Source organism: Numida meleagris, chromosome 1 (genome assembly GCF_002078875.1).
Source record: "Numida meleagris isolate 19003 breed g44 Domestic line chromosome 1, NumMel1.0, whole genome shotgun sequence".
Classification (NCBI taxonomy): domain Eukaryota; kingdom Metazoa; phylum Chordata; class Aves; order Galliformes; family Numididae; genus Numida; species Numida meleagris.
Genome location: NC_034409.1, coordinates 48,597,611 through 48,624,764, shown reverse-complemented (window position 1 = coordinate 48,624,764; position 27,154 = coordinate 48,597,611). Strand labels below are relative to the sequence as shown.

Genomic DNA, 27,154 nt, shown 5'->3' with positions numbered 1-27,154 from the left:
TATAGGCTGCTACCACCTGGTGGTCATGCTGCTCCCAGGCTGACACCATAATAACAGTTAATCCCATTTTCCTCTATTCTACCGAAGATAAATGATTTTTCGGAAAAGCAGTGTGCCCAGGTGGCCAAAAAAAGGCCAGCAGCATCGTAGCTTGTATCAGAAATAGCACAGCCAGCAGCAGCAGGGAGGTGACTGTATTTGGCACTGGTGAGGCCGCACCTCGAGTGCTGTGCTCAGTTCTGGGCCCCTCACTACACGAAAGACATGGAGGCCCTGGAACATGTCCAGAGAAGGGCAGAGGAGCTGTGAGGGGTCTGGAGCACAAGTCTTGTGGGGAGCGTCTGAGGGAGCTGGTATTGTTCAGTCTGGAGGAGGCTCAGAGGAAAGTTATTACTCCCTACAATGACCTGAAAGGAGGTTGTGGCGAGGTGGGGGTCAGCCTCTTCACCCAGGTAACAGCGATGAGAGAGAATGGCCTCAAGTTGTGCCAGGAGAAGTTCGGGTTGGATATGAGGAACAATTTCTTCTCAGAAAGAGCGGTGCTGCACTGGCACAGGCTGCCCAGGGAGGTGGTGCAGTCACCATCCCTGCAGGTGTTCCAGAACCATGGGGATGTGGCACTGAGGACATGGTCAGTGGGCATGGTGGGGATGGGCTGGCGGTTGGACTGGATGATCCTAGTGGTCTTTCCAACTATAATGATTCTGTGACTCTGTAATTCTAAGCTGCAAACCCAAAGCCATGTGGGACAACTGTTTTGCTGCAGAGAAAAGTAACAAGAAATACATGACAAAAACCTTTTAAAGTGTACAGGAGGATCTCAAAATACTACCTACCACTCTGTTGCACAAATGCAAATAAAACTGTTAAGAAAGGACAGTACGAGCATTGTAAATACAAATGAAGTATTTGTGAAAAAGAGACTGAATATCAAAGTTTTAATGCACTCATCCTGAAATCCCTGATTCATGCAGGAACAAATTCACACGAAGACAGAGAAACAATCCACAAGACAAAGGCTAAAAGACAACATTTGAAACCGCACTGCTGCCAGCACAAACGTTTTCCCCAAGGAAGAATACAAAAGCACACCACAAGGCGACGTAGCTCAGCCCGACCCCTACCACCGAGCATGCCCAAACCAGCCCCGGAGCCCGTCACGCTGCAACCCACAGCTCGCCGCGGGCACCGAACTCTCGCGAGAGCTGGAGAGGTTGCCATAGTAGCGGGAGACAGGGACGCCCGTGCGGCGCGGCCTCGCTCGCCGCTACCACCGCCCCCGGGCCGGACACCAGCGCAGCGCGGTCACGGTCCCGCTCCGGCCTCCTGCCCGCGGGGGGCGCTCGGCCCGAGGGGGCGGCGGAAGCGCGTTGTGAGGCGGCCGCGGGGCGCAGCTCGGTGGGCAGGAAGGTCGCCTCAGTTTACCTGGAGTATGTCAGTGCACCTGGAGAACGAGGCAAGGGCGGCTCTCCTGGCCAGCGGATCAGCTCAGCGAGGCCCCGTTCGCCTCCCCTGTTCCCTATTGCTCCCTTTATCTTATTCCTTGGGGCCTATAGACCTCAGCATTCCCCTGCTCAAGGGCCTGCGATCGTTCCAAGCGATGGTCCCCGTCGCTGAGCAGACACCCTGCCATAGCTGCTGTGCTCCTGCCTGCTGTGCTGTCCTGCCCACATGGCACCAACAGCAGCCCGCACATGCAGGGCTCTGAAAAGCCAGTCATGTTCTGGGCATGTAAAAATGGCTCAATGGGAAAAAGTTAGCAAGGAGTCCCAGTAACAAACCATTTCTGCTAGCATCACAGAGTGTGCTTACCTGCAGACTACCAGGGCTGCTCTGAAAGTAATGCCTCCTATTTCATTGTGTTGGCCCACAGAGTCAGAAGCAGATAGTAGTGGTAGTACATGAGCGACTGAGTCTTCTCACCAACATGCCATTACATGTTGCTGTGTGACAGAGGGCAGCAGAGGGGCAATCTGACCACATGGCATCTGACATGAAAGTGCAGATGAAGCAAAAGTGTGTCGCTGCATTCCTCTACATGGAAAAAATGGCACCCACTGACATTCACTGATGCGTGCTGAACAGTTATGGAGACGAGCAGTGGGTGTGAGCACAGTGAGGTGATGGGTGGTGTGTTTCAAGCAGTGCCAACAGTGATGAGAAAGTCAAGCCACAATCCGGACAGCCGTGCAGATATTTACAAGCACAGCATGCAGGCTGTTGTTCATCGCTGTCAAAAATGCATCACTTATGGTGATGAGTATGTGGAAAAATAGTGTTTTGTAGCTGAGAATTTGCTCTTTCAAACTCTGTTATTATGCTCTTTGTATCTGTTGTAGTTTCCATGGAAATAAAGAGGAAGCATTACTTTCAGAGCAACCTACATACATTTCGGACTCTTACTGCATGTAGGACTACACAAAGCCTGTCCTAAGAGCTCATTGTTCTTTCCGTGCATACCACTGAGAGCGAAGAAAAGTCCCACACTTTCTCTGTGTTATGTTTTTATCTGTGCTTTGGTTTGTGAATTGTTTTCAGTTCTTCACCTATGAGAACCAAGCTCTGGATCAGCTATAGGACTAGCAGGTTTTTAGAAACCTTGTATCATATTTGCAGCTGTGGTAAATGTAAATGGAAGCAATAAAGCTGAGTATGTTTACCAGCTGTGTAATAGATTGGATGTTAATGACATTCATGTTTCACGAAGGAAATTTGTTTTTTTAATTGACTGTGGCGCTAATGAAAAGGGGCTAGACTGAAAACCCAGGAAATACACATTCTGTGTTAAGGGCAGACAAAAGGACAAATACTGCTGTCCTTTGCCAATGTGCTTCAGTTTTAACCCAGGTTAGCAGATTGCTTTTCATAGCCCGTGTGCAGCTTGTATGAGAGTGTCTCCTGTTTAATTCTTGCCAAGCATTAAGCTTGAAATCACCAGTATCAAGTTCCTCACTTCCCTGTCCTAGCACTTTTGCTTTGGGATAATTTTGGCATATATCTGCATTGCCACTGCCCTAGCTATTCCTTTACATTGCCTCTCCTGCTCTTATGCTACTAGAGTCTGAGTTGGATCAGAGGGGTAATTTATGCAGCTGGAAAAACAGACTTTTTTTTCTTATATAAATTTTCTCTTCTGCCTTTTCACCCAAGAGTATGATTGTCAGTATTGCACAAGAGAGGCACTGGGAAATGAGATGAATGAAAGCATGTCTCCTGTGAGAGGCAAACTGTAAATGACTATGCAGATTTGGCCTAATTCTTATTCAAGTCCTAAAGTAAACCAAAGCAGAGGTAGCTCTTCTTTCTGAAAATAAACTAAAGTTGTCCTGCAGTGGACTTCCGATTTTACGTTGTGTTTCATTCATGCTCCATCCCTGGAGGCATTCAAGGCCAGGTTGGATGGGTTCCTGGGCAGCCTGATCTGGTGGGTGGCAGCCCTGCCCACGGCAGGGGGTTGGAGCTGATGATCTTTAAGGTCCCTTCCAACCTAAGCCATTCTGTGATCCTATGATTCTATGATTTATTTTTTTTAGGATGAAGACTCCCATAACTCCTGTGTGTCAGAAGACAGTCAACAGTGCACAGTTCTTGCAGGTTAGGACCTTTCCAGCTATTCTCCCACATTTTCCCTGTAAGACCACTGTGGGGAAGAAAGGAGAGGGAAGAAATATCAATGCACACCTAACTTTCAAGGTGTAACCAAAATTGGGCTAGGTCTTGTCACACTTTCTGGTTCTTGACCTAGGTGAGTGATTATCTCAGACTCATCCTGCAGTGTGCCTTTATCTATATTTGGTATTTTATTAGCCATGTATCCACTAGAGTTAGATAATTAGTAGAGTTTAAAAATGGATTCAGCTGTTTTGTTTTCAGTTAATGTACTTCCCACATGTGGTATCATCTGCACTCAGAAACAGATCCTTAAGGTGAGGAGCTGTGGTTTATTATGATGTTCTTTTGTTCATTGTGAGGAGAAATAGATTTTGAAGCCAGGTCTAAAGCTGGCTTTCCAAAACAAAAACCAAAAAACCAATTCCCATGAAGCCAAACTCAGAAGGATAGAGGGAATGCTTTGAAAGGGGACTTTTCATCTCTGGCAAAAAGAAGTAATTACCTCTGGACGGTATAGTGGCTGGTGCACAGTACCAGTCTCAATTTTCCAATTACTATTTTTTTTCACAGCCTTTTCTCAGTCAAGTTTTCATTCAAGTGGCTTCTCATTACTTGGAAGGGTTCATTGCTGACAAGCAAAGATGACCTCCCACCTCCTCCAAGTGCCTCTGATGATAGAATTCTTGATAGCATCAGCTCATTACCTCTCCTGTCATGCTAGCAGTACATTGTTGCATACACTGTGTGATAAGCTTTTTAGGACTAAGCCATTCATATAATATTGCACAGTACAGATTTTGGCTGATGAGTTGGGATTGTAGACTGTACCATGATAAGCTAGTAATAAAAGCAATAGCAATAACAAATGCTAGGATTTTCGGTAGGAAACTAAGTAAGATATTTTGTTCTCTTGTGCTTTGTGGTTTAATGAATTAAGTGTTAATTCAATGCTAATTTTAAATTTAATGTGATTTATAGGCTGGAGCATTGAATTTACACTTCACTTGAATGTAATTTTATCGTGCCATGCTTAATTATGCTAATTTCGTGTAGATAATCTCTGCAGCCTGTTTCTACTTGAAAGAACAGAAGAGATTGATGTGAAGGTTCTTTCACTTTCTTACAGATTCTGTTTGTGCTGATATTTTTCCAAGGGCAAAACAGATTCTGTTATCACTTGACACAGAGGCAGTGGTGCCCCATCTGCAAGAGCTGCAGAATTCATGTGACTCACCACCTGCGGGTCAGTTTTCCCAGGTGTACTGGCCAAATCAGTGTGAAGTAACCAGGGACAGAATTGAGCACATTGGTAAGTTACTGTGTCACACTTAAAATCTTGTCCATGGGCAAAGAGGAAGCACATCTTACATGAAGAACTTACTGTTAGTATTATTGAAATCTTAAGAGAGAAATCATTATTAATCCAGATCTAATTGCTACAGAAGAATTAAAAATAGTAGTGCGGTTAAAATTGCTATGTATATGTTTTGCTTGCCCCCTTTTCCTGGCTCTCCTTCTCACTCCTCCTCTGGGTCCTAAGGACAGCGGTTTCATTCCACACGTTTAATTCTGGTGAAGGGGAGGGATTGCATGTTGCCAACTATCAGCCTCTGGAGACCTTTACTGGAAGAAATACAAGGTTTGTATTCATGGTGTTTTCTTCCTTACTCTGGGAGCCAAATGACTTTGAGGGTCATTTTTATATGTGTACTAGCTTGCTCTTAACACCTTTCTCTTTTTTTCATTGGCCTGCAGCTCCATATTATATCTGAATTTACCTATGATATCCTTTACACATGTTAGATATTATTTCCTTGTTCTCTTTGCTGTCCCTTGACATGAGTTTTGGCCAGTTCCAGGTCTTTAGGTGACAACAGGTAAGTTTCTTATAGCCATGGGGTCTCTAGTACCAAATCTGTGGCCCTTCAGTTATCGTCCCGTGCCAATACTCCTCCATCACATTGTATGTCTCTGCTTCTGAAAGCCTCTGCTATCGCATCAGGTCTATATTTCTCACACTACATCATTCTGTTGGAGTTGTAAATATCTCAGTGCACACAGAATAACTGCTTGTTACTGTTATCTACATAAGCCTACGTTGTACTACACAGAAATACACAATAGTAAAACAAATCAGCCAAACATGCCTGATCAGTTAGAGAAGTTGCAGCTAAACCAAGTGAAACAAAGCTGCAAGCAGATAAATTCAGACAGAGACAGCCTGACACCCTTCAGTCCTTATGACTTGTTACTAGCAGTATCAATGCTATATTTCATGACTATGTGATCAGATATGAATGCCAGCTAATAACTGCCTTTGTGTAGCCTGTACAGAAGTCATTGTGCAAACCTATGAAGAAGAGATAGAGAAGACTATAGCAGCTCTTGCACTTTATAAATACAACATGTCACAATGTGGAAATAATCAGTGGAAATCAGAAATGCACAGAGATGGCACTGAGACATCTATGTCCTTTTACTGTTACATTCAGTGGAATAGGATAGACTGTTGTGAGTATTGCAGCAAGGAAATGTCAGCTGCCAGAATGTACTGTCAGTCAGGATTCAACAGATCTTTGACATGCCAGGCAGATGTCCTGCAAGTTACAGGGTCATGCTGCGTTGTCTGTGTGGTCAGCAATCCACAACTTCACTCTGTAGATGGAGCATCTGTTTTCTTAACAGTAGCTTGTGCTGATAGAGAGCAATACAGGAATTCAGAGTAATTGCTGAGTAAACTTTCTGTGCAAAGATCACAGATAGGTTTGCACAGCAGATGTTAGTCCATGCACAGATTGATACATACTTTTGTTTACAGTCACGGTAGAGATTTATTCACAGATCCAAAAGATGAGGCTCATAAAGGGCATCACTATTCCTTTATGTGTAACTGGAATAATAGGGTGAACTGCTTTTCAGTGTGTCCTTCATCCTGTAAAGACAATCTTTAATAATACAGACTTCCTGCATGTGGTCTTTCCATGTGTCTCCTCTGTTTCAGATTGGATACCCAGTAGCCCTGAGCCGCTGTACACTCCAACAGGTTTGGAGATGACGCCATCCTGCCAACCTCCTGACAAGGGCACTGTGATTTATGTAGAAGAAGAAGGTGAGAACACACAGAGAAGTGTTGCTCTAAGCTGTGGGTAGATTAAGCATCTATTTTGATGCCAATATTTTATCTCCTTAGTGAACCTAATCCAAAGCCTAATGAAATCAATATAGTTTTTAATTGTTATTTTTAGCATTTGAGAATACACCCCTTTCTGATATATAGGGAAGAAAATTATTTACACAGTGGTTTCATCAGCCACACATTCTGCTCATGGAGTTGTTTATCACAGAAGTCCAGCTCAGTTCAAGCCATTGTTCCCAGCAACTAACAGTATGAAATAGCTAAAGTGAGTTGGTTATGAAAATGTGAGTGGGAAAAGATTACTTAACTTCAAGCCAAAATGAAAAAGATGAGAGCAGTATAACTGCAGAGTCACCACTAAATTCTGTGTTGGGAGAAATTTTATTATCCTGTTTGCTGCAGTTATTTAGCTAAGATTTAAAAACAAAATCTAGCCAGATTGGATCAGTGCTTGATTATAGTCTCCTAAGTCTGGCAAGGATTAATTGGACAGAAATGAAGGGAGTTAGTTGCCCTGTTCCTCCATCATTATCTGATTATCAGAGGGGTTTTTTTTGGTGTTGTTTTTTGTTTGTTTGTTTGTTTTGTTTTGTTTCCTGTGTTTACGAAGTAGATACGATTGCCTTAAATGAACTTGGATCTTCAGGCAGTTGTTGGTTTTGGCCCTGGTCCAGTTGTATATAGATAAGAAGGGATAGTAATAGTTTTGCAATTCTAGGATGACTGGTTGTGGCCACCAAATTTTCAGATGTGCAAAACTGAAAGGTGGCTGACATTCTTGATGTCAACAAACCTGTGAGGGCCTGCAATATGCTGCTAAAGATTTTCAACGTGCTGAAATATGCCATCATTTTATCTAGAAATTCACTAGTTCTGCAGCATGAGTATTTTATCACATACTGGTAGGCTGTTGCATGTGGTGTGGAGGAACACTTCAGGCAGCTTTCCTGCCTTTTTGAAAACAAGGATAGTGATTTCTGTTACAGTTCATTAGTTGCTGATCTTTAAAAATGTAACTTTCTGCTTTCTGGGACACAAACCTCCAGGTCGGTAGCTTTGCCATCCAAATTTAATTTTTAAAACCCTAACATTCTCTGCACTGAAACTCTATAGGACAGGCCAGGCATCTCCTAGTAGAAGATTTACAGTGCCAGCACCGCAGACTGACTAGCATGTCATGAGCCATCGCATCCTGAGGGAGGCAGCAGCTGCACTCTCCTGATTCCCACTGAATTTAACTTCAACGGGAACAGACCTGGCCAGGGACTACCTACTGCTGAGCTCCTGCATGTCCTCCTAACATCTAATATAAGACAAAAAAATCCAATGGTGACTGTCATGCAGAAAAATCTATGATGGACATCTCAGACTTTATTCCTACATTTCATTATGTAGCACTTGTCTGATGCAGAAGTTTCCACAAAGGGCTTCATTGGATTGATTGCTGAAACATTTTTCTTCCTTCACGTTAAAGAAGAGTTTTAAGAGGAAGCAGAGGGTAGAGAAATTGTGAATGGAGTTTCAGCTATACGGAAAGTAATTATTCAAACAGGTATCCCAACCAGCAAAGCTAACAATTCTTCTTTAATGATTCAGGGAATGAAAAAAATCTTGGCTTTGCTTATCTTTCTTAAGCCATATTGTCAGAGCTTATTTAAAACTACAGGAGAGTTTTCTGAGTGCAGCTCATGCTGTCTCATTCTGCGCAATCATGGGCCAGAGTCACCACACGACACTGGTGACTTCTACAGCAGGATATCTGGGTTTCTGACTTTCAGCAGAGGACACAAAAACTCCAAAAACTCAGAGGGGAAAAAAAACTCTAAAAATAATTCTTGCCTTGATCTGTAAAGAGAGGATCCTTGATAGATAAAATTATGCAGAGAATACTCTGGAACCTAAATAACTTCCAGAAAATATGCTGATGGCAAATCTAGCAGTTCTGTTTTTTTTTTTTAAAGAACAATACTAATGAAAGTTATAGTAAAAGGTTCAGTTGTGCATCTCATCTGAGGAGCAGTGAATGAAGTAGCAGAAAAGAGCAAAAGGAGTTGGGTTCAAACTGTTCGCTAAATGTGGTGTGAAAACATCACTTATAATATGAAAATAATTGCTCATGGTCTGGGTGTCATCTTTTTAACTTCTAGACTAGAAGAGCTAAATACAGAGATTTAAAAAGAAACTCATGGCAGCAGTTGTCAGCTAACTGGAGTTTCTGAGGAGAGAAATTGTCTGTGTGAGTGGTGAAAAGAGCTAAGGGAGATGAGTCCTTGAGTCATTCCACCTAACCCAGTTGTTTTGCCCAAGCTCATGCAGTTGCAGTCTGATTTTAGGCTGGCAGAAATCCATAAAGTTGAGTGGGAATGGGCAGCAAAATCTTCCTTCAATTTCTTTTACGCTTCTCTGAAGTATGAGTTGAAGCTCACTACATGCAGTTGTCTGTTTCTAGAAGGAATTTTCAGAAGGATGCATGTATTCCCTAAAATGACTCAGACTGAAATTAAATGCATGTGTTCCACTCCTCCCACTAGCTAACAGAGAATCCTACTTTATGTATTCCCAAATGAGAGATCTCTGTCCTGTGAAACAGATCTTCCATCATAAAGCGGACAATACACTCATCTTTGAAGCACGGTTTGAGAGTGGTAATTTGCAGAAGGTGGTTAAAGTGTAAGTTTGTAATCTTTTCTTCTTTTATTATAATAGAGTTATTATCAGAATAGTTATTACCTGTTGCCTGCCACCACCTTCTGAGCAGCATGTTTCTCTCGGTTTGTCACCTATTTTACACAGTTGAATAAGCTTCAAATGTAGTTCCAAATAGCCTTCACATAAAATGATCTGATAGGCATTTCGTAATACTGAATGATTTCCGTTGGTAAAAGACACCCACACACATTTTCTTAAGCACATACTTTAAAGTACTATGTAGAGAACTTATTTTAGAATTCTGCGTTTTAAGTCCTAAAAAACACAGCAGTTGTATTATTAACACGCTTGGTGCAGTTAGGCATCTTTTCCTGGCAGCTGTGCAGAATTTAAGTAATGACAATGTAAGTCTGCAGGATTTGCACCAGATTGACTGTGGGGTACTTTCATGGCAGCCTGCATTGTTTGACACTGAATTGTGCTGCAGCACAAACCAGCATCACAACTGTTTTCCTTCTTCTACCTAGCAGAAATGAATTTGAGTACCAGCTGACCCTGCGAACCGACCTCTACACAAGCAGGCACGTGCAGTGGTTTTACTTCCAAGTAAGCAATACTCAGGCAGGGATGCCTTATCGCTTCACCATCGTCAACTTTACCAAGCGTAGCAGCCTGTATAGCCATGGTTTGCGGCCGCTGTTGTACTCAGAAGTTGATGCTAAGAAGCACAACATTGGCTGGCGAAGGACAGGAAATGAAATCAAGTATTACAAAAACAATGTGAGTGAACATGGACGTCAGTATTTCTCACTCACGTGGACATTTCAGTTTCCTCATGACAGAGACATCTGCTATTTTGCCCACTGCTATCCTTACACCTACTCCAACCTGCAGGAGTACCTGGTGGCCATCTCTAAAGATCCAGTCAAGTCCAAGTTCTGCAAGATTCACATCTTGTGCCATTCCCTGGCGGGAAACATAGTGCATGTGTTAACTATCACCAACCCCCCTGAAAGTGGCAAGGACACAAAGAGAAAGGCTGTGATTCTAACTGCAAGAGTGCATCCCGGAGAAACCAACAGTTCGTGGATAATGAAGGGCATTCTGGATTACATTCTTGGTAATTCAGGCAAAGCTCAACAGCTCCGGGACGCTTTTGTCTTCAAAGTGGTACCAATGCTGAATCCAGACGGTGTGATTGTGGGAAATCACCGCTGCTCTTTAACAGGTCATGATTTGAACCGCAAATACAAATCTAAGGTGAAGAAATGTTATCCTTCCATCTGGTATACCCGAAACATGATCAGAAGGTAACCTCATTTTCTTCCCCTTCAAAATGGATGATCTTCCTGTCCAGTGTCTCTCTCATAGTATGACTTCTCTATGTCCATTTCTGTTTCAGTATTATTTATGTCTTTACCATGTACCCAAGCCTTTCTAACTGTCTAGTTTCTATCCAGTTCCATTTCAGAGTGGGTTATTTTTTGCTTCAGTATTGTGTAGGTTTCCATGTAACTTCTTTTTTTCTTCTTGGTTACAGGTTATATCTCCACAGTAAAAGAGTTTTCATCAAAGCATTTTTAGCCCATTTCTTCTCACTGTCCTCTACCAAGATCGTATCAAAATCCTAATGTCTCTCTAGTTTTCTTCATTTCTGGCATACAACTATGTCCCAGAATGGATTTAGATTCAGAATAGATTGCAGCTGTCCATTTGACAGAAAAGACTTGTCAAGATTGCTGTTTGTTTTGCTACAATATGTTTGATTTCTTAGGCAGACTGCAGGCACATAAACATAAATACTTTCGATATAAAACTAAATCTTCGGGTAGTGAAGTAAATCTTCAGCTAGTAAACACTGCTAGTAAATCTCTCTGGTTTAACTTTAGTAACAAATTGATACAGATTCTCATGAAAAAAAAAAAAACCAACAGTGTCACAATTACTACATTCAGTGTTTTCCATCCAGTGCCAGTTACATACAGTTTTAAATAAAATTTAAATAACATCTGTTTACCTTCAGGTAAATGCTTTGGTATGTAAGTCCCTAGCCTGAAGGAGATGAGTACTGTGCCTCTCCTTTTCTGTGAGAATTCATCTCTGTCTTACTCTATGAAGACAGCTTGCACTTGTGAGTCCCCTATAATTAGTATGAATTATGTGCTCTGACATGCTACTGACCTTCAGACTCAGACTCAGCCAAGACAGGCACATTTATTATTGCTTCCTTCTTAGCTCCACCACAGATTTCCTGCTCCTGCCCAGAGCAGAGCCCCAGGCATCACATCTTTCCTGCAGTACTCTGCTTTGACAGGGATTGGACATCAGGGGTGCAGACTGGAAAAAACAACAGTATGTCTACCTGCAAATTTTCTTTGAAAAATCTAGTTAAGTGATAACACATTGCAAAATCATGGCACATCATAAAAATTGATGTCTTCAACTTGGATAAGGGAAAAACTATTCACTACATTGTTCTGAGCCATTTATTTATCCCTCAGTGTACAGGGATACTGTACAGCAGGTATTATTCTGCACATGTATGATAGCAAAAGAACAGCAGATACAAATGATGGGTTTCAGCTGCACAACATGCTGTAGGACACATCTACAGAAGTGGATGTATGTAACTGAACCTGAGAGAGTTGCTAAAAGAAGGGAAAAAAGAAGAAATGGCAGCATGGAAAAAAAAGAAACACCTTGTAATCAGGGTGCAGAAGGAGACTGAGGAAACTGTATACAAAACAAAACAAACAAAAAACCATGAACATCTAGTTTTGAAAGATGCTGCCCATCTTCTGAAATTCATGAAGGTAACTAAGCTATGAAAGCTTGTGAGCACATTGATAAAGATTGCTGATGCATACCATCATGCATTATTGCAGTGCCAAGTGTTTTATCCTGGAGAAACTGAGCAGTTCTGCATAGTAAATGTTTAACATTACGCTTGGAATTCTTACCAATTTCTTGCTCTTTAGGTTAAGCATGAGCTTCAGTGTAACATATTGACTCAAACTAGTATTTCTGAGGTGGAGGGAAAAGCACACTTCTAGCAAAGTATTCTGTGTTGTCCCATACTACAGAGTGATGGAGAAGCGTGACATTTTTCTGTATTGTGACATCCATGGTCACAACAGAAAACAAAATGTCTTCATGTATGGTTGTGAGAGAGAGCAGGAATCAAAAGCGCCGCACTTGCATCCACGTGCCTTTCCACTCTTGCTGAGCAAGAATTGCCCAGATAAGGTAAGGAGCTATCAGGTTAGAAACGTAGTCACCTGAAATTTCAAACATCAACAAGGATCCCTATGTTTTCTGTAAGGATATTATATTTGTTAAAAGGCTGCACTTTACCCAGTAAAAAAATCTTCAGTTGGCTAAAACTAGAAATGGTAGAAGTACAAAATTGTAATTCCTTTGAAATTCCAGCACTCTGAAGTATATCGTGCTGAATTAGGTCATAAGGTTGGCATTTTTTAAAGAATGAAAAAAACAAAACACAAGAATATCAAAGAAACATTATTTAACAATGTGAAAAATTAGCATTAAATATTTCATATTAATATCTTACCTACATGTAACTTATCTACTATAATATACAAATAGTAGAATTAGAAACAAATAAGTAAGCTAAAGAAGAAAATTTTCTCCAGATTAAATCTTTTTAATTTTTTCTATTGCAAATTGTGTCAGATTCACCGTGTTTCTGTAAGATATTTCAATTAAAAATATTTTTATTAGGAAATGACTGATGCTAAAATATGTCATTTTCCAGCAAGATCTGACTGGAGTGAGCTTCTTTTCCATCAGAAAGGTGGCAGAAGCTCAATAATAAGCAACACACAAACAAACCCGTTAGATGTCATTGCTTACTTGCAGCTAATATTGTTTTCCTCAGATATCACTGATAACATGGTGGTTGTGAGCTCTAGATAGGTTACATCAAACTATTGATATTAACTCATGAGAGAAGAGCTATTCAGACTTCTTAGTACATTTGTATGTTGGTATATTACAGGATTTGTGGTAACTCATCTGATCAGCAGTCCATATAAACTCATTTAGGAATAGTTAATATAGCTGCCTAAAAGTTGTTTCAGAATTTTCATATCCTTAAAGTAAATCGAACTTCTAATTGAAGGGCTGTTGTTTCACCTACATCTCCATTATGCTAGAAATAATACTGATTACTCTGAACTATATTGTGCAATATTCAAGTACGGTAGATTGAAAATTCACAATTACTTCTCTGATAGATGATATATATATATATATAAAACATTAAAATGAAATTATTGCATCTTCCTATTCGGTTCAAAGATTAATGGTGGACCCGTCTTTTAAGTTCTCATTCCCAGACTGCCGTTTCAGAGTACAAAAGAGCAAAGAAAGCACAGGTCGAGTTGTAATGTGGAAGATGGGCATCAACAACAGCTACACTTTGGAAGCTTCTATTTGTGGCTCTAAGTTGGGTGAGACAATTCCCTGTAGCTATTGACTAAAAATCAAAAAAACAAGACCTTTCCTTTTGCTTCTTCGGGGAAAATGGTAGCTTGAGCTACCAACCCCTTGTTGGTATTCTCTTATTGGGTAGAAATGAATGATGATTGAAGATAAGATACCAAAACTACAGTATTCATCTGGTGACCATTCAGGCCACCATTAGCATTATTACATTTGTACCATTAAACAACAGTATTAGTAAATGGCAAATTAAAAGTAGAAACTAAAAATATTTATATGGGAATCAGCTATCCAGAAGAAAATCCTTGGTAAAAAGAAATACAGTTGATGTTGAAAGTAATATAGTACCTAGTTAATCTGATACGAGTAGGTAGATTTGTCCATACAGGCAGAATGATGATCCATAATGCTATCTGTATAAAAACCTAGCAGTCATAGACCTATTTCTAGCATCTGTCAGTGACAGATACGTGAGTTTGCAGTCAGCCACTATGCTGAGACATCGCAGCTAGCAGTCAGCAGGATGACTGACATTTCCATTTCTGACTTGGTCCTGTTGATGTGCAGGCTGGAGACAAAGCACCCATTTCGATATCAAAGACTTGGAGTCAATAGGACAGCATTTCTGTGATGCTCTCTTGAACTACTCTGTTGATAATAAGGAGGTAAGGAAAGTCCCTCCGAGGCTTTTCCTCCTACCTCAGTTCATCCTACTGTCACAAAACATAATCCTCTATAGGGTTACAGTAGTAGTAAACTTGCTAATAGCTTTAATTGAAGCATATGTGGTTTTCTTATCACTATCTGTGCCTAAAGGAACAGGAGAAAGTAATGACACAGCAAGCTAAGGTGAGCTCCGAGGTCCTGAATTCTGATGCATTAGACTGGGATTCCAGGTAATTTAGAACTATTAAGATATAACACGTTATTTTATGTGTTCTCTGCACCTTGTAAGGAGTGAATAAAATGTCAGTAGATCTCTTCTCTGAGGAAACATTATGAGTTGGATCTATCTCATCTTACTTTAGGTGGCCAGGGTATACAAATCAAAAGCTGAGTTTCAAAACTGGTGCTGAAATGCAAGAATGAAATAAAAAGAGACACAAGATCTTAATGCACCGTTAGAGAACCGAGAGAAAGCTCACCGGCAACAAAGAGGATGATGCTGTATAGGAGGGCTTGGAGGGGGAAGGCATGTGAAGTAGAACTAAAAGAAGGCTGAGCAGAAATGGGAGATGCCTCCTGGATAATGTGGATAAATCAGATCTCTTCCAATAACCAAGTTTTCTCAAAGATCATTATACTTTTTGCAGGTTAGCTGTAAAATTAAAATGTGGATCTGGCAGACAGGTATTTAGAAAGCATATTTACAAATCTACAGCTAGAGTTACTACAGAAAACACCTACTAATGTTTGGAATGAATGCTGTAAAATGCTGTTTGCAATCACCAAATCTAGAAATTAAATAAAACGATGCTCGTATTTTACAGCAGCCAATCTTCTGACAGCTCAGACTCCTATGATATTGCTGCACACCGGCAAAAACTAGGTACTAAGGTATGCTATGAATTTTTCCTGGCTGTTTACATCTCTGACCCAAATGCCACTAGGGAAGAATAACGAGTGATTATTAGCCTCTATTCTAAAGAATTTTGGTATTTGGTCAGTGAGAACAATAATTAACAAAATAATTAGGTAGCTGATGATTGTAAAGTGCTTACATAATCTGTAGAGATAAAGTCCAAATTAACAGTGCAGAGCAATACTGTTATTTAATAGCTTAACTCAAATTGTCCAGAAGGTTGTGGTATAATTTCAAAGACAGGCAGAATTCTGCCTATCAGATTCTGCCATGCAGCTGAGCAAGCAGACATAGGATAAGGGTGAGGAGGAGAATGTCGACTCTTAGCACAAACAGTACTGTGCAGTGATGTCAACCACACTTGGCAGATGCTCCATTCAGTGTTCAGGAGTTGTGTTTTCCTCTCGCGCATACAGACGTACTGTATCATACTGCTGCTAAGTGCTGTCAGCATAAGGCTACCTCATGGCCTATTTCCAATTTGTAGGCAAATCTAGCCCCAGATTTTACAAAGTGCTTTCACTGAACAACGAGACCCTTTATTTTCCTGAAACATTTATTTACTTGCTGCACAAGAACGGACTGAAATCTTTGTGTCCTGTTTATTTCTTTGTTGCCTGTGATTGCTATAATAATCCTCACATTGTTTACTGTAGAGAAGCAAAACAAACTTTTATGAGCGTATTACTTTTTTAGCCAACATTAATAGTTCCCATAAATTGTTACTTCCTGTTTATGTCACAGATACCATAAACAATAGTAAAAGGGGAAGCCATAGTACTAAGGTTGTGTACTAAGCATGAATAAAACTGAAGAGATACCCTGTAGCACTTTTCAAAGCGTGCAGATAGGCATTTCAGATGGCTGGGTTGGTTGACGAGTTGCATGATTTAGAGTTTTGGACCTAGTTTTAGTTATGACTGATGGAAAGAAGATGCAGTCAGGTAAGCTCTGGTAAGTCTTGTTTGTGCAGAGCCCAGGAGCAGCTTAGCTGTGCTGCTAGGTTTTGTACCTAAGGAAGATGAGGTGCAGACAGGCTTTCCACTCACCCAACCCACACAGGGGGTGGTAACTTCTGATGTAAGGGTTGTGCGAGTGGTGTTGACTTTTAATGTTTACCTACAGCTTGAAATTTCTGCCCTGTGCTAAAGAGCCAAACAAGCTTCTACTACTGATGCAATGTTATTTCCAGGGCTGTGCTAATCACAGGAAGTCTGACATAGTGGGTTGTGTGAAAAGGCTCCTGCCCAGTACAATAACTGATAGCAGAGGGTTAGTGAAAGCACACAGAGGAGGAGGGATTATTGAGAGATTTTTTTTCCTTAATTTTCCCTCCATCTTGTTTGGACTTATAACACAACCTTTGGGATTCAGTGTGTTCATATGTGAGTGATAAATCCACACAGGAACATTTCCCAGGGTGACATTTAAAAAAAAAAAAAATCATTCATGATAACTTCAGAATGAAATTGGTAAATGGACTCTGAAGTTAGCATCTTCTGACTAATGCCAAGTATCGTGGGCTTTTCAGTGCTTCTCAGCCCTTCATGTTTTCTTGCTCCCCCTCCTCTTGTCAGGCTGGTAGCCTGCTTGTGCTTGTGGGCTGTGACATGGGGCTGGCAACTTGAGAGCTGCATGAAAAGTGTGCCTAAAACTCTGGGCTTTTTCAGGGCGTTTGCTAAACACAGCCTTGTTTGTGTCAAAAGGCTCACCATGCCGGGCAGTGGGACTGACTCCTGTTTTTTCTGATGTCCCTGAGCACTGTTTCCTTGTGGTCTATAAATGACACATATGAAGCAAGTCATGCTTGTTTGCCTGATGCCTGTCACGAAGCTGCACGTTGAGCTGGCTGCCATGTGATTTTTGTGTAGTTTATCATTGCTTGTTGCAAAACACCCGTGCATGGTGTGCATCCCAGGGATTGTGATTAAAGGCCCTACAATTAAATTTATCCCTGTGACACAAGAGATGTGTAACTCTCTTGTGATTTCAGGGACTTTCAAACTCAGAAGTAGAATTGAAAGGGTGTAACACAGCTTTAGATAACTGAAGTCCAGACAAGCACAGAATATCACTGCAGAAGGTTAGGATATCACTTCTCATTATTTGGGTAGACTTGCTTGGAATATACATAAAAGAAACACTCAAGAACAAAGACAGACAGGAATGCCTACCTAGAAACACAGAAGCTGCAGGAGAATATTTGGTAAAGCTTAATTGCTTCAGGTTCTGTACTCAGGCTAAACAATGGTAGTCAGCTGCCACTGGCTTTGTGTGCCAATACCTATGAACACCAGTAGATAGCAGCAAAACTGTTAGCTAAGTAAGTCTGCACTTTTCTGTAATTTATGAAACAAGCAAAGACTTATGTATACCATGTAATAAAGTATTTTTGTTGTATGAGAGTAGAAGCAAAGCACATCAAACTAACTGTAACAACAGTAACATGCACTCAAAAAGTAACAGTAGTTTATCAAATGAGTTTGAATGAATAGTACATCTCAATTCTTGCAACAAATTTCTTAATTTTATCTTCTCATGATTATGTGTGTTTTCCCTTGTGGGTCTTCTTCAGTGACTAAATTAACATTATTAGATCAAAAGACTTAGAGAAACGTCCATTGCTGTTCTTGATGGAATTCCCACAGAAGTTCTTTAAGGCATTTGGAAAAGGTGATTAATGGAATATCACAGGTACAGTAGAGGTTTTGACTGGAATTCATGCTAGAGCATGCATCATCTGCACTTTGTTAATGTTCAGCCTAAATTACTACATGGCCCTCAGATGCAAAACAGGAGCACTGTTACTGTTGCCTGTTGCAAACTCTCATTTGGAAAGTAGTCATATTAATGTTTTGATGGCTAATAGTCTCTTTGTGTGCACATGTTATAATGCCGTGCATTATAATGCTAGCTGCTTTATGAATAGATAGACCAATGCTTCCCAAGCTTTTTGTATTTTATGCCAGTCTTTCCTTTTAGAAGCCCAAACACTGGAAAAACAAAGCAGTGGCAATTAATACTCCTGAGAAACCCTGGCTCTCCAGGTTCCCAGACTAAAAATAAACCTCTCAAACTGAGTAGGAAGTGAGGTCCCTCATCAGTATGATGTTTGTGTCCAGGTTCATAAATGTTTGCTGAGCAGAACAGCATAAGGAATTCAATCATGAAAAGCTTGCTTACACATACTCCTTCTGGCATTGTGATTATCGTGTTTATTTACAACTTTTTTTCTGTAACTATAGTATTCTCCCATGAACCAAAATGTTACATACTATTTTCTGTGCAGAAAAAAAACACACCATCAGGAGATCCCTTTAACAGCACTGCTAAGGACAGAAGTCGTGAAAGCAAAAATGTGAGTAATTTTCATCCCAGTAGAAACATACTGTGTTCTTTTTGTGATGACAGACTGATATATGACAACTTAATTCAGCCACTGTAACTTTGAATGAGCAATTTTGTCACCCAAAGTTGCTGACCTAGAACAGTCATTGTTCTTTATTGACAATGGTATCTAATTTATGCCACAGATTTGTTTTAGAATGGAAATATTAACATGAAAAATTATGAGACAGGAAAAATCATAAAATTCTGTCTCATGAGTATATTATTTGATACCTGTAGATCTTTTTGTAAATGAGTATGTCTTGGAGCTGGAGCCTGTACCAGCTTCACTTCAGTCTCCGAAATCACTAACGTACCACTCACTCAGGTTGACCCATCTCACTTTTACTGTCATTGAAAATTTTTGCCAAGTCCATTAAAATATTCTCTGTTGTGTTTTCCAGTCTAATAGAGAACAAGTAACTGTGAATTCTAGGAAAACAGGCAATACATTTTTAATTAACAATGAGAATATTACGAAGCTCCAACTCTGAAATACTCATGTTGGCATATGGCACACATATTCATAAAAACATCTTATGCCCCTTCCTGCCATTTAGAGGTGATACTCAGCACCTGTTCTCAGCTGGCCTAGCTGCTACCCCATGGGATTAATCTTTTTTAAACATGTCCCTTCTCCATTATTGTTATTCAGCATCATACATAACTATTTAGAAATTGTGAGCCTTGTTATAGTTGGCAAACACTTAAAAATCCTAATTAAAACAATGGAGTCTAATATAGTGTTCCTACTTCCCCAAAAAGTAAAATAATTTTATTTTTCAATGCTGAGCACCCAAAAACTTGAAATGTGAGCAGAAATTGCAGAGTTTTTGAGCTTTTGGAAATCAGGTAAAGTGCTGAACTGTCAACTTGCCTTTTGCCTGGGAAAAAAAAAAAAAAGAGAGAGAGAGAGAAAAAGCCTGTTGCATATTAACCCTTTCCCTACTATTTATTGAACTCTTACCAAGGTTCCCCTGTCCTAGTTTAGTTGTACACTCTCAGAACAAGCCATCAAGTGGCTGACTTATTAATAATATGCTTTTCTCATTCATTCTGTTGGAGTTTATTAATAACTTGTTTGTGTTTCTATTCTGTCTCAAAGACCCCAAGAACTGAAATTCAGGAACTTGACCCAGTAGATAAAGGTAAACATTATATATTTATTTTAATTCTTAAAGTCTCAATTAGTCTTTTTTTTTTTTCTTTTCTTTTATAAGACTAAACTCCAGAAAAGCAAACGTTCCAAAAAAGATAAATACAGAGTCCTTTGGCTGGGCTTTCACTCAGTCTCTGCTGTTGGAAGAGCTCATTTCTTGTTGTTTTAAAATATCTTCATCACATAGTTACATTCACCTTTACTGATTGGGAGTAGTCTCATTGGAGAAAAAGTGAACTTGAGGCAACTTCAAGAGCAGAAACTAACACATTTAACAAACTGTCTTGGAATAACCTAAAAGACAAGCTTTTACGTAGCAGTTTTACAGAGAGAGGGTTTGGTAGAGTTTCTGGTAGGACTTTAATTGAAAACATTGCTGAGGACAGAGTACTGAATATCAGTGGAATTTGTTACGCTTAGTGTTCACAGTTACCTAAAAAGCAATGACACAGCCCACTATCAGGTACTTAGAAATACACACAAGTAAATCTATGAAGAAAGTAGTAAAGTAGAAAAGCCCTAATTAGGAAGTTGCCTCTCCTCACCTCATAGTGCCATGTCAGCATTTATTGATTTTCATTGTTTATTTGTAATTTTCATTCCAACAACACATCAAAGCAGTGTTAACTGCAGCATCCTGTCACTTTTTTTTCTCCTACAGCTCATATTATTAGCAAAATTTTGTAAAGCTGTTAATACATTTCTCTCCAGTTATGACCTCTCCTACACAGTTAAATAAGCCTTCTGAAATATTCTGAGAATTGCAGAAAGAAATAGGAACATGTTTTTTTTTCACTGAAGTAAGAGCTTTAAAATCTTTCCTCAATGTCATATCAGCAAGGTAGATAAAATAGTACTTCAGCCATTATTTTTGAGAGCAGAGATCTAGAACTGCTCAACAAGGACTGGATGAAAAAAAATTAAGTCACCCATATTATCTGTGTTTTAATATAAAGCTGTGAGTTCAGACATTCACATGGAGCTAGTACCCATGAGTTGAACATAGGAGTGTGAGTATATGTTACTTATTCTCTAACTACATAAGGATGTCTCAGGACAAGTTGTCATTCACAGTATCTCACTTCAAATGCCAAAAATCTAACAACGTCTTTCAGTAGCAATAAGTTTTGGCAATTACTTTGTTCTTGTTTCTGAATTCCCGTCTTGTTTTTTTCCTTCCAAAATATACCCAGAGCTATTCTACCCTATTAGACTACTTTGTTTTTGTCTTGAAGAACTTAATCAGAAAACAAACAAAACCAACCAACCGAACAAAAAGCACTGTGGTAGCTGGAAGCAGATAAATGTTTAATTTATGAAAGGGTTTCTAGGAAGAGATATGAGACTGCTGCATTATAGAGGGAGAGAGGAGGTAAAAAGTAACTCCCTTTTCCAGCTTCCATGTTTGGGGACAAATAACTGCAGCTGTGATTGACTTCTGCAGCACATACAGTGTCTGTGCTTTTGAACGCTGTGACTATCAGGGCTTGCCTGCAAAAGAGGAGGCTGATAATGAACTTGTGTACTGACAGATGTTTTTGCAGCCCTGGGAGACTTTAAATCACTTCCTTCCCGAGCTGGAGCTGTTACTACTCATTATGTATTACCAAGGGTAAAAATAGATCACATTCTGTCTAGGCTTTCCTGGAAATGGGTTGCTTAAAGAAAAAAAAAAAAATCCTGGCTCTTACTGCCTTGGTTTGGTTTTAGGTCTGGTCTGCATCCCAGAATCTTTTTTTCCTATGCTTTTTTTTCAGAAATGTTAGAATTAGCAGGGTGTGCAGTGTAGGCGTGTGCTTTCATGTGTATGAGTGAAAACAACTTCTAGCCTAATGGTTGCTGTGACTCAGGTACTATCATCCCACCCGTGCTGGGCCCCTGTTCAGCTGCTGCCTGAATGCAGTGGTACCACTACTCTGGAGGCTGCCATGCTGCTTTCAGCTCCCCTGGCTGCTGTGACTCTGGCACTTCTCACACCCCAGGGCACCCTGTCCTTATTCAGCTGCTCTCCTGCAGTGAACTCTAGCAGCTGAGCAGCTCGTGACCATGTATCATCTGTCAAGGTCAACCAGATGGCACCACCGCTTCTCTCCCATTCCCATTTGCATGCAGTGGAGATCTTTGCAAACATCTTGCAAAGTCCCACTCTTTTTAGCTGTGGCTTTCCGTTCAAGGAACAAGAACATAGTTGCCTTTGGCATTCTTGCTCCTTGACACATAGTTTTATCCATAGTAGAAGAGTTTCACTGGGAGCTCTGTGGAGTGTTTCTGTCTGCTTGCGATAACTTTACTTATTGCAGTCCTTACTTGCCATGGCCATCACTGAATCTGAACTGGCCAAGATAAAATTTGGGTGATTAATTTTGTTGTTATTTTTGAGAGATACGACATGCACACTGAATTTTTTATTATTTTTTTTAACAGTAAAATTGCCAATGACAGCCTCTGCCAAACACGTAGGAAAATATTTCAGGTAGGAGAGTATTATTTTCTACAAACTTTTAATTTTTTCACAAGCTGGAGTAAAAGAATGATTGCAGCCTGATTTCTGTCAGACTCATCTCCTCCTTCTTATAGTTCTCTGATATTGTGCATCATTTTTTTTCATTCACAAACTAAGACAGCTGTCTTTTGCCATTCCATCGCATGGTGGAGACTTCAGTGGAAGGTGATGTTAGACAAGAAGAGAATCCTTCTTCCTCCATCCTATCTAGAGCACCAGACCCCCTCCTTTAGGCTATAGCCCTCCTTTCACCAGCTTTGCTGGAGTGGCAGAGAGAGGCACAGGCGCTGGTCTGATGCTTTCTTCAAGGAAGGGATGATTGCTGCTGCCTTGGGAGAGAGAGGGGAAGGGAGGGAATGCATAGTCATGCAGCCAGAAAGAAACAGTGAGTAAACAAAGGCCCAGTGAGAAAACGAAGGCATAGGTGACACAGAAAGTCCAAAACAAACGTGTACTAATTGTAGTACATCTGTTAAAAACAATATTGTCATGGTTCTGTTACATAGCTCAATGCTAGTGCATTCCCTTTGCTTCTAGGGTGTGGCAATTTGACGATGAACAATGAAGGCAGTACCCTATTGCAAAATCTTATGGCAGTAAGACTAACAACAAGTGTTCATTCCTTAGTAGGACAAATGTTCTGTACCTTCCTTAGCATACACTTGGCTGTTGTTTGGTAACAGTGCAAAGTGGAATTACCTGGCTAGTTAGACAGCTGTAGATCCTGACAGGATCGCCTTGTAAAATAAGGCAAATTAATTTGTTAACATTAAATAATTTCAAGGATTCCTGCTTGGCACCATTCAGCTCAGGCTTTTTTTAAACAGAGTTGAAAAAGTAAGGCTATCAACTGAGGAAAGAGGAAAGAAATGTCTTGGTGTCTTTTTTTACTTCTGTGATGGCAAGTTAACTCTCTGCTGCTTCTACGATGGGTACTTCTGTCTGACTCAGAAGAGATGGTGGTATAGGGGCTCCATAATGTTGGCACTAGTGTCCTTAATGCAGTGTGATGGCCTTGTGATTCTGTAAATTTTGAAATACAGTACATTACTTTTTTTTTTCTCCTATGATTCTTAGGAAATTGATTCTATGAAATGCATCAGACCAAAGTAGCAGGAGTTTCACCTGTAATGATTTTGTCTTCTAGGTCATCGTCTTTATATGTATCTTCTCATGAATTTGTATGGAAATAAAGTAGTTTTTTGTCCTTACCCCTGTGTGTTTTAGCTCTGAGAGACTCACCTGTAATGTTAACGGCAATCATGAAAAGCCATCTGTGCCACAGGAGTCAGGAAAAAGTGTATTTTGTGACGTAATCCTATCCAGAAGAGAAAATTTCCATTCATCCAGCTTTAATTTGATCTCTCAGAAGAAACACAATGGCAAAAGTGTCTCCAGCTCTTCACAGAAGACGTTTCAGCATTTAAAAGGTTTCTCAGTTGTTATTCTATTCTAAAAGCACTGAACAGTAGGATTTAGTAAAGCAGCGAGACAGATGGTAGCCAGCAGTAATAGTGCTGGAAAACTTCTTCATGTAGCTGGCATTCTATGGAGGATATCAGAACTGGCTTTAATGGAGCTTTCCAGCTGAGACACTGAATGACCAGAATATCTTTAACCTCTCTTGAACAGCCCATGGAAAAGAGTTTGAAAAATCTCAACCTAGTGGTGAGGGATAATGCCTCTGACCCTGTGTTGCTCTCCTTCTGCAGTTACTGGAGATCCCATAAAGGGATGCATAATCTCATTCTGTGAAATGTAGGAAATAACCTTTTCATGAGTGTCAACACAATATCATAATGCTGGAACGGTAGAAACAGGTTCTCTGCCTAGGGCCGAAGCTTCCATATTTTAGTACTAGATTTTGAATTATGCTGTGGCTCTCCTTCAGTAAAGGAAATGTTTCTGCCACAATACCACAGTTATCATGTGAAACAAACCAAAGCCATGTACTTTCTCAGTAAGTAGTAACTCACTAGTAGTTGATGCAGATTTGTTTTTCCACCTTTTTGGCTCAGGTCATGACCATGGTGCAAAGAACAATTCAAAAAAGGAAGCACAGAAGACAGAGAGGCTCTCCTCAAAACCCACAAGAGTCAGGAAAAACAGGAAAACAAGACAAGGTGTAAATTTTAGGAAGAGTAAATCCTGCCAGGCACAAAACGCATTACAGTTCTCTCTGCCCTTACTGCCTGAAGCAAAGAACAGACAACCTGCTGCAAAATATCAAGATGTGTTTTGGAGCCCCAGTTCTTCAGCTAACAAAAGCATGTGAAAGAGTCATCTATATTATTTACTTAAACAACTCCCAGAACTTTGACTATGGATTATGGCTAGCAGTGAGGGAGTACACAACCTGCAGAAACAAAAATTCTTCTTGCCCTTTTTTTCTGAAAAATTGTTCACACTCAGCTGACTAATGTGCTCATGAAGTTTCTCTCATCATGTGAAGAATTATTCCAAATTCTAAACCAGTTTATCTGGGAGTGTCTCCTGAGTATAAAGCATCATTTGTGTTAAACTATACATACTGATTTTATGGGGCAGACTCCAGACTTCCAGAAGGAGCTGCATGAATAGCTGAGCGTCACCCACCCACCTCAACTCTATTTGGAAGTTTTCCTAAGATTCTCAAGGAGAGGGATTATTCACTGAGCAGCTGAAGACACTATTCACTGATCATAAGCTACGGGAATCGTTTCCCTTTTCACCAACAAATAAATTTTACATGCAAAAACATTTGATGCAAAATCTGTATACAAATTTTGGAATTCCTTGCTAAAGGATGTTGTGGATGTGTGGATGCAAAAAAACATGTGTGGATTCAGATGGGCATGTGCCTTAAAAATAGACTGCAGAGAGTTTTTAAATAGGCCACATACGGTCTGGGAAATGTCCTCAGCTGACATGAGTGAGAACAGAGGAGAGCTCTTAGGAAAAGTATTGTGTATGTTTGTTCTGTTTCTATTCTCCCCTCAGCATCCACACAGAGTCACCTAGGAGACAGACTGCTGTGATAAGTGGCTCCTTAACCTAAACCAGTATGGCTGTTCATATGTCCTTATGAACCTGGGTAACATTTTATTTGTTACAGTCGTATGCCTGCACAGTTTGCATTGTCTTGAGACGTACAGCACTGTACAGACAACTGGAAGAAGAGATGAAAAATATGCTTCTTTAAATAGGTACTAAGTTTTGTCTACTTTGTGTTGTGTAGTACTTAAGATTGTCCCTTAAACAATTTAGCAGGCTTCCTTATTCTACCTTGTCTCTGTCTCTATTGTATTCCCCATTTTAATGAGTAAATTGTAACCTACTGCTGCAAAATCAGGGCCATCAGCGTTTAAGAGGAGCTGGGCTAGAATTGCCAGTAGTAAATAAAGCCTAAATTATTTTTCTCTTCAAGAAGAAAGAACTGGCCACATCTGATACCCAGGGGCAATAGGATTCAGCCTCATAGAGTCCTAAATTCAGCAGACATGCAGACAACACAAAGCCATTTACCTTTGCACTACCTTTGACTCCAGCTCTTAGCTTGTCAGTTACCTCACCATGATAGCTATAGGAGGAGAAGCATAGATTTGGTTTGGTTTCACTAAGATTTATTTATTTTTAGTTACCAGCAGATTACAGACAAGATAAAATTTGTAATTTTATTATTTCTTCTGAATAAAAGTGATTTCCGAACAGTGTGGAAAAATGTGAAATCAACTCTAACCTTTCTTTTCACCAGCCTATGAACTCCTGCAGTAATCCTTCAGGGTGATTACAATGGGGGAGCACTAGATATAGCTGAGAAGTTCTTCAAATAACTAAAGGGAACACAGTTCTGCAGAGATTCCGTTAGGAATGAGTACCAGGGTCATTGCCAACTTCTGGGACTCTAGTGTAGTAGCTTACTTTTAAAACAGCAGGCTAAAATAAGCAAAACACATTTGAATGTCCCAGGTCGCCCGTGCTTTACTTTTGATTGTTATTGTTAATGAAACTTTTCCTCCACACAGTCTTCCAGCCACTCTGACCCAAGCCTGTAGCACTGCTTTGGGTTGTAGCCAAAGTGCAGGACCCAGCACTTGGTCTTACCAAATCATTCTTCATCCCATTGGCCTCAGCCCAGCTATCCAGCCTGCCCCCATACCTCTGTAGGGCTTTCCTACCCTCAGACAGATGAACGCTTTCTCCCAAATTGGTGTCATCTGCAAACTTACTGAGGGTGCTCTCAATGCCCTCATCCAGGTCATCAAGAAAGAGGACAGGCCCCAATACCGACCCCTGGGGAACACTACTTGTGACTGGTCACCAGCTGGGTTTAACTCCATTCACCACCACTCTCTGGGCCCAGCCATCCAGCCAGTTCTTTACCCAGCAAAGAGTGTACCTGCTCAGGTCACAGGCTGCTGCTTCTCCAGGAGAATACTGTGGGAGACAGTGTCGAAGGCTTTGCTGAAGTCAAGGCAGACCACATCAACAGCCTTTCCCTTATCCACCAGGCGGGTCACTCAATCAGAGAAGGAGATCAGGTTAGTCAAGCATAACCTGCCTTTCATGAATACAAGGATGACCATCCTGACTTAAAGTACAGATTTGCTTTATCTTAAGGATACACATACAAAGATTTGTACAAATGTTAATTCTTGTAACAGTCAGATAGAATTTGGATGT

At 40.4% G+C, this 27,154-nt stretch overlaps 1 protein-coding gene across 3 annotated transcripts; it reads left to right on the top strand.

The window, feature by feature from the left end:
* Positions 930–26,717, top strand: AGBL3 (ATP/GTP binding protein like 3). Of its 3 annotated transcripts, none has more exons than XM_021414983.1 (16): positions 930–1,456; positions 3,534–3,594; positions 4,739–4,921; positions 6,614–6,721; positions 9,280–9,418; positions 9,925–10,707; positions 12,481–12,643; positions 13,743–13,869; positions 14,429–14,526; positions 14,678–14,757; positions 15,352–15,418; positions 18,733–18,801; positions 19,936–19,978; positions 22,414–22,462; positions 23,720–23,922; positions 24,511–26,717. In XM_021414983.1, the coding sequence occupies exons 1-16, from the start codon at positions 1,133–1,135 to the stop codon at positions 24,765–24,767; spliced, it is 2,754 nt and encodes a 917-aa protein (XP_021270658.1). In that variant the 5' UTR covers positions 930–1,132; the 3' UTR covers positions 24,768–26,717. The 3 variants fall into 3 exon arrangements, with proteins under 3 accessions (XP_021270658.1, XP_021270740.1, XP_021270827.1); XM_021415065.1 differs by having other exon boundaries at positions 931–1,456; positions 9,928–10,707; XM_021415152.1 differs by lacking the exons at positions 930–1,456; positions 3,534–3,594; positions 4,739–4,921 and adding an exon at positions 4,973–5,251.